The 7,819-nt window shown below is 44.8% G+C and overlaps 1 protein-coding gene across 3 annotated transcripts in view; it reads left to right on the forward strand.

Annotated features, from left to right (window-relative positions):
* Nde1 (nudE neurodevelopment protein 1) overlaps nucleotides 1–7,819 on the forward strand; it is a 32,343-nt gene that overhangs the window by 3,938 nt on the left and 20,586 nt on the right. For all 3 annotated transcript variants that reach the window (XM_050125802.1, XM_050125804.1, XM_050125803.1), the window contains exons 2-4: nucleotides 185–308; nucleotides 1,149–1,302; nucleotides 4,850–4,998. In XM_050125802.1, the coding sequence (XP_049981759.1) occupies nucleotides 226–308; nucleotides 1,149–1,302; nucleotides 4,850–4,998 (386 nt within the window). In that variant the 5' untranslated portion in view covers nucleotides 185–225. The remainder of the gene's footprint in view (nucleotides 1–184; nucleotides 309–1,148; nucleotides 1,303–4,849; nucleotides 4,999–7,819) is intronic.

Consider the following 7,819-nt stretch of genomic DNA (forward strand, 5'->3'; position numbering starts at 1 on the left):
TTTTTTGGATTTTTCGAGACAGGGTTTCTCTGTGGCTTTGGAGCCTGTCCTGGCACTAGCTCTGTAGACCAGGCTGGTCTTGAACTCACAGAGATCCGCCTGCCTCTGCCTCCCGAGTGCTGGGATTAAAGGTGTGCGCCACCATCGCCCGGCATTCACTAATGATTTCTAAACTTTTCTCCAGACATTATGTCACAGGGAGAGTGAGCTCTTGCCCTTTCTACCATGGAGGACTCGGGAAAGACTTTTGGATCAGAGGAGGAAGAAGCAAACTATTGGAGAGACCTGGCCATGACCTACAAGCAGAGGTCAGTCCTTCTGTGCCCCTCACTAATTCCTCCTGGGAGGATGGTGGCTGCCTCTTCTATAGGTCTAGCATGATGTCTGAAGCTGACATTACTGACCCATGAAGAAACTAGGATCACCTTGCTCTACAAAGGCCCCTGAGCCTTAGGGAAGGCAGACAGTCTGCCTAAGACCACAGCTGGGAGAGGCAGAGTTGGGATTTGAACCACAAATACCTGAGGAACCTAACCATCCTAACATCTCATTGCGGTTTCTGGATTGGTCTTTATCTATTCCTAGATGTCAGGTTTTTGTAGGGGAGAAGATTTACCTGCGCCTTGAGATGGCTCAAGGTTAAGAGCACTTGTTCTTGCAGAGGATCTAGGCTTAGTTCCCAGCGCCCACATGGTGCTTCACAACCATCCTTAACTCCAGTTTCAGGGGATCTGATACCTTCTGACCTCTTTGAGCACCAGGCATGCAGACAAGACACTCATACACATAAAATATAATTGGAAAAGGGTAGGCTCATTTTAAAATTTGAAGCTGGTGTTTCAGTGTACATGTCTAAGAGTGGTGTGTGTGTGTGTGTGTGTGTGTGTGTGTGTGTGTGTGTTTGTGTCTGTGTGTGTTGGGTTTAGCACTATGCAGTTCAGGCTAACCTTGAATTCTTGAGCCTCTTGTCTCTGCCTCCTGAATGCTAAAATTACAGTTGTGTGCTTCAATTCCAGCTCTAATCACCAATCTTCTTGTCCATAAAATGGGAATAACAGTACCTGAATAAAGTCTTGATCCACACACGCCGCTGCAGCACAAATACCCAGCATCATTCTGTGATAAATTTATTTGCAATCCTACTACAGGGCCGAAAATACACAGGAGGAGCTCCGAGAATTCCAGGAAGGAAGCCGGGAATATGAAGCTGAATTGGAGACTCAGCTGCAGCAAACTGAGACCAGGAACCGGGACCTCCTGTCAGAGAATAACCGCCTTCGAATGGAGTTGGAGACCGTGAGGGTGAGGAGCACAGGAGACATGTCTACAGATAGGGATGTCTGTTGCATGGCTGAAGAGGCAGTCTTAGAGGGTGAAGTGACTGTAACCAGGCCACTCCCTCCTGGAATCCTGTCAGGTGTCTGTGGTTATTGCACATTTCTTGTCACAGGGGGTGGAAATTGGTGAAAAGCAAGTCACACACATGGCCTGCAATCCTTCTTGGTGGTGGTCTGTACTGATTTCACAAGGCATATGGCAAGAAGAACTTATCAGAGGCTACAGTGTCATTAGAATTGCAGATTCTTGACTCAGTCAGTCCAGGCTATGACCAGCCCTCAACTTACTGTGTAGCTGAGAGTGAACAAGTAAAAAATTAATTCTTCTACTAACACTGGCCACAGGTCAAATGCTCTATAGCCACTTGCAACTCATGAGTTTCCCTTCTGGACACATGAATCACAAAATATCATCTTGTAGAACATTCTCTTGGACCATGCCGGTCATAAGCCGGTTATTAACTGGGCACTGCAGTAGTTCTGCTTGGACCCCTTGTCTGTGGTTTTGTTTTTATGGTTTTAGTTACCAGTGACCAAACAACATCCAAAAATACTAAATGGAAAATACAGACATAAACAATTTTTACATTTTAAATAACTTTTATTATGGTGTAATGTTATAATCATTCTATTTTGTAATTGTTAACTTTTTTGTTTGTTTGTTTGAGACAGGGTTTCTCTGTGTAGTGTTGACTGTTCTGGAACTCACTCTGTAGACTAGGCTGGCTTTGAACTCACTGATCTGTCTGCCTTTGTCTCCTAAGTGCTGGGATTAAAGGGGTGCACCACCACCACTACCTGGCTATTGTTAATTTTTTAGTTTGTAAGCTAAGCTTTATAGGAAAACATGGCAAACATGGGAATAACAAAGCATATATAGGGTTTGGTGGTGTCTAATGTTTTGGAGGATGCTGCAGAATGTCTTGGAATGTGTCCTCTCAGATAAAGAGGAGGCAGGTACTATGTTGCTTAAGACTGGACATTGTTGTAAGGGGCCAAGCTTTACACTGTAAGACAGTGAGAAATGCTTCTGGCTTTCATCGTCCAGAAACAAATAGCACTCCTAACTCCTGAGTGTGGGACAGTCAAAAATACTTCTGAGCTGTCGAGATGGCTCAGCTGGTAAAGGTGCCTGCCACCAAACCTGATGCCCTGAGTTTGGTTCCTGAGATTCACGTGGTGGAGGGAGAGAGCTGAGGCCTGCAAGTTGTTCTCTGGCCTCTGGGTATCCACGGGAGTAGTTCTCTCCTTCCATCTTGTGGGTCCCAGGGATCTAGCTCAGGTCATCAAGCTTAGCAGCAGTTGCTATCTCCCCAGCTCAGTTTCAAAGTTTAAAATTATGTATTTAAGGGGGCTGGAAAGATGGCTCAGAGGTTAAGACCACTGACTATTCTTCCAGAGGTCCTGAGTTCAATTCCCAATAACCACATGGTGGCTCACAACCATCTGGAATGAGATCTGGTGCCCTCTTCTGTCATGCAGGCAGAACACTGTATGCATAATTAATAATTAATATACACATATTACCAAGAGCTAAAATTTTTGAAGTGTCTCAGAAAAATTAGGGTTTCTAACTTCCTTTGAGAGATGGAGACCTGGCATCGTAAGGTCTCCATTGTCCACACCAGTGAATGGGTGAGCCCAGCCTGTCCTGGTCACTGTATCCTGATACCAAGGACTGTCTCTTGCTCCTTGTCCTATGCAGAGTCCAAATTTCTTTTTTTTTTTAATATTTATTTATTATGTATACGATATTTTGTCTGTGTGTATGCCTGAAGGCCAGAAGAGGGCACCAGACCTCATTACAGATGGTTGTGGGCCACCATTTGGTTGCTGGGAATTGAACTCAGGACCTTTGGAAGAACAGTCAATGCTCTTAACCTCTGAGCCATCTCTCCAGCCCCAAGAGTCCAAATTTCTTGTTGGCCCTGGAAGTATTTTCATTTGACCCTTGAAACAGGCATGAGGAATTCTCACATTGAAGGGGCCCCAGAGCTGGTAACCAGTAAGGTGTGACCCTGACTAGTCCTTGGTCTTGGAAAGTACTGAGCTTCCCTTCCCTTACACTAGGGAGTGTCGTGGATCAAAAAGTTAGGATGGTTGTCACACTAAGTATCCGATGTCTCCTTTTCGGAGGTACACGCAACCGATACCCTTTCTGCTACTTTTCTCAGGTACAGTGCTGTGTGTAAAGCAGGGCCATTTTGAATTGTAGCTGAGGCCTGGGCAAGTACACATGGCTTCCTTTGGCTGTGGACACCTTGAATGAGGGTTGTTGGGCACTGAAGGGACCAGGTGAGAGAGGACAGGATGGCAGGTGCTAAGAGGATTAGCAGGCACATGGTTGGGAAAGTCAGGGCGTACATACTTTGAATGTGACTATCACTTACTCCCACCATTTTATGTAGTCCCAGCTAGTTTTATGTCACCTTGATACAAGCTAGAGTCATCTGAAAGGAGGGAACCTCAAGAAAATGTCACTATAAGATCTGACTGTAGGGTATTTTTTAATGAGCGAATGATGGAGGAGGGCTCAGCCCATTGTGAGTGGTGCCATCACTGGACAGGTTCTAGGTTCTATAAAACACAGACTGAGCCCGACAATGGTGGCGCATGCCTTTAATCCCAGCACTCGGGAGACAGACGCAGGCAGATCCTGTGAATTCGAGGCCAGCCTGGTCTACAGAGTGAGTTCCGGGACTACAGCGAGTTCCAAAGCTACACAGAGAAACCCTGTCTTGAAAAAAAATGTGCAGACTGAGCAAGCCTTATGAGGAGCAAGCCAGTATGCAGCACTCCTCCATGATCTCTGCCTCCGCTCCTCCTCCAGGTTCCCGCCCTGCTTTAGTACCTCTTTTGATGATGAACAGTGATATGAAAGTGTAAGCCAAATAAACCCTTTCCTCCCCAAGTTGCTTTGGCTGTGGTATTTCATCACACCAATAGGACAACTGCTTCTCACCTGAAATTTCAGGTCTGAGGAAAGAAGATTCTGTTGACTGAGTAGGGGAGGTTGGGGGAGGAAGCGTAAAGCAGCCTTGCAGGAGTGGTGTGAAGCATAACTCAGGGAACTGAAAATGAAGGGAGAGATATTCCTTAGGATGTTGGGGTCATGTTGAGGATGTGCCTCGGTTGTAGACTGAGAACCATCACCTAGCACACATGAAGCCCTGGGTTTAATTCCCAGCACTGCATAACTGGGTGTGGAAGCTCATGCCTATAGCCCTAGCACTTGGGAGGTGGAGGCAGGAAGATCGGGACAAGACTGTCCTTCGCTTCTTGGGTACTTAGCTGGTTTGACCAGTTTGGTACACACTAGACAAAGAAGATAAGATATTGTTGCTAAGGTGGGAGGAGGGGGAAGAACTTATTTTCAGTGTCTGAAGCCATCAAATGTCTTCTGCAGATAGATGGCGCTGTCCAGGAATACCGTCCCACATTTGTTGTACTGGGTGTAAACATGGTTTGTCAGAGGCTTCAGTCACCGACCAGGCTTCCGTTCTGTCCTGCAGGAGAAGTCTGAAATGCAACATTCAGAAGGCTACAGGCAGATCTCAGCCTTGGAGGATGATCTGGCTCAGACGAAAGCCATTAAAGATCAATTGCAGAAATATATCCGGGAATTGGAACAAGCCAATGATGACCTGGAGAGAGCCAAACGGTAGGTAGGCGAGGAAAGGTCTGCGAGGCAACAAGTACAGAATTGAGTGTGATGACCTTGGTGGTGAGCAAAACAAAGCCCTAATCGCATGGGCAAGATGGAGCATGTTTACTGTTTCTGGTGTCTTTCCACCTTCCTGAAGATGTGAGTTTCTGTCTGTTCTCTTCTTCCTCCTTCAGCTTGAAAGACTACCCTTGGGGTTTTTTATAGGGTGCGGTAGGACTTTGGCTTACCTGAAAATGTCTTTATCTTTGCCTCCATTCTTGAATGTGTGTGTGTATCCATGTGTATCAAAAACAGCCTTGAGTATTCGAGGTTCTTACCTTCCATCTTAGACTCAGGGTCTCCTTACTTATTTATCTGTTTATTTGAGACAGGGTTTCTCTGACCTGCTGGTGCTAGGTCCTATAAGAAAGCAGGCTGAGCAAGTTGTGGGAAACAAGCCAGTAAGCAGATCTCCTCCTTGGCCTCCGCATCAGCTCCTGCCTTCAGGATCCTGCCTTGCTTGAGTTCCTGCCCCAGCTTTCTTTTCTTTTTTTTTTTTCTTGGTTTTTCGAGACAGGGTTTCTCTGTGGCTTTGGAGCCTGTCCTGGAACTAGCTCTGTAGACCAGGCTGGTCTCGAACTCACAGAGATCTGCCTGCCTCTGCCTCCCGAGTGCTGGGATTTGGGATTAAAGGCGTGCGCCACCATCGCCCGGCCGCCCCAGCTTTCTTTAGTGATGAACAGTGATGTGGAAATGTATGCCAAATCGGCCCTTCCTCTCCAAACTGCTTTGGTCATGGCGATTACACAGTAGTAGTAGCCCTAACTAAGACAGTCTGTGAAGCCACATTCTGAAACACACAGACGTCCTTGATCAAAAGCAAATAAATCACTGGACGGTGGTGGTGCTCACCTTTAATCCAGCACTCGAGAGGCAGAGGCAGGTAGATCTCTGTGAGTTTGAGGCCAGTCTGGTCTAGTCGAGTTCCAGGATAGCCCAGGCTACACAGAGAAACCCTATCTTGAAAAAATTAACCAATCAATCAATCAATAAATAAATAATGCAGTTGTCCACAAGAAGTTAGTACATTTGCACAGTTCAAAACTAATACAGGAGGGAGTAGAGAATTCCCAGACTTAGTCTTATTTTTTTAATTATTTATTTATTGTGCATTGGTGTTTTTTGTCTGTGTAAGGGTGTTAGGTCCCTGGAACTGTAGTTAGAGACAGTTGTGAGCTGCATGTAGGTGCTGGGAATTGAACCTGGGACCTCTGGGAGAACAGTCAGTGCTCTTAACCACTGAGTCATCTTTCCAACCCCATCTTATTATTCTTAATTATGTGTATGTATAAATGCACCTGTGTGTGGTTACCTGCAAAAACCAGAAGAGGCTTCAAATCCCCTGGAGCTGGGGGTCACAGGAGAGGGTGAGCTGCCTGCTGTGGGTGCTGGGAACCAAACTCAGTTCTTTGCAAGAACAGCAAGTACTTTAGCACTTTTAACCACTGAATTATCCTCACCAGCCCAAGATAGTTTTTTTGTTTGTTTCTTTGTTTTTGTTTTTTTCTTTCTTTTCTCTTTTGTTTTCAGGACAGGATTTCTCTGCCTCTGGAGTGCTGGGATTAAAGGCATGTGCCACCATGCCTGGCTTGTTTCTTTGAATTTTTTTTTTAAATACTTATTTATTTATTATACAATATTCTGTCTGCATGTATGCCTGAAGGCCAGAAGAGGGCACCAAACCTCATTACAGATGGTTGTGAGCCACCATGTGGTTGCTGGGAATTGAACTCAGGACCTTTGGAAGAGCAGCCAGTGCTCTTAATCACTGAGCCTGTAACGGTGTAAGCAAATGCAGACAGATTGTCAAAATATAGCCAGCTTTAATGGAGGAATAGACTTACAGAACCACCGTTCCTGCGGAGACCAGGAAAGCAGAAGCGAGGGCTGGGAGCATGCTCGCCAAATTTATAGGCAAACTTTAGCCTGAGGCGAACACGCCCCCTAAGGGGTGGGACTTATCCCTACATCTCCCCCTTTTGTCTAAATAAGACAGAACTAAACCAAATACAACTATATACAATAATAACAAATACATATAACAAACAATATTGAGGATCAAAAGTTTTGCTAAACATTCTATCTCAAGGAGTCCAAATAATGTAGAGAGTAACTACAATTATATAATCTTCAACTCCATCAAAGATCCGAGAAGAGAATAAATATTACTTAACAAACGAGATATATCCAAAATGTGTAACAATGGACAAAGACAACTGACTACCTGAGCAATCACCCAAAGTCTCGTTTGCAATGTTGAGTCAACCAACTTTGGCTAAGGCCTAACATAACTGACATACCATTATTAAAGGCAAGGAACTTTTCAAAACTATCTTACCCTGTCTTGGCAGGATATGACAGTCCTGTTGTATCCATTGATGCACGCTCTGTATCTTTGTCAGTGGTTGAGGTATGGGCTTTTCTTAACCCAAAGGCCAGTTCTGCCAAGAAGACAAGCTCCCAGTGGAGTGTCTTTGGTGCTCAACGTTCTCTCGGGAATAGAGCGGTGTTGCCAGGAGCAATTGTGTCTCACTATCACGAAACTCTGAGTTATATTAAAGGCCATATTCTACAGCTCTCCAAAGAGGTTGAAGATTATCTATCTATACTGAGTATAATCTCTATATATCTAAAGAACCTGATTAGTCTAATTACAAATGACAAACTTAGATGACTATTAATCTATATAATTCTCAATATCTATCTAACTTAAAGACTAAAACAATAAACAACTGTGCAATATATGAAGACAATGATCTTCATCTGTAAACAATGT

The sequence above is a fragment of the Alexandromys fortis genome, unplaced genomic scaffold (genome assembly GCF_014885135.2).
Source record: "Alexandromys fortis isolate MF-2015 unplaced genomic scaffold, M_Fortis_MF-2015_v1.1 scaffold_238, whole genome shotgun sequence".
Classification (NCBI taxonomy): domain Eukaryota; kingdom Metazoa; phylum Chordata; class Mammalia; order Rodentia; family Cricetidae; genus Alexandromys; species Alexandromys fortis.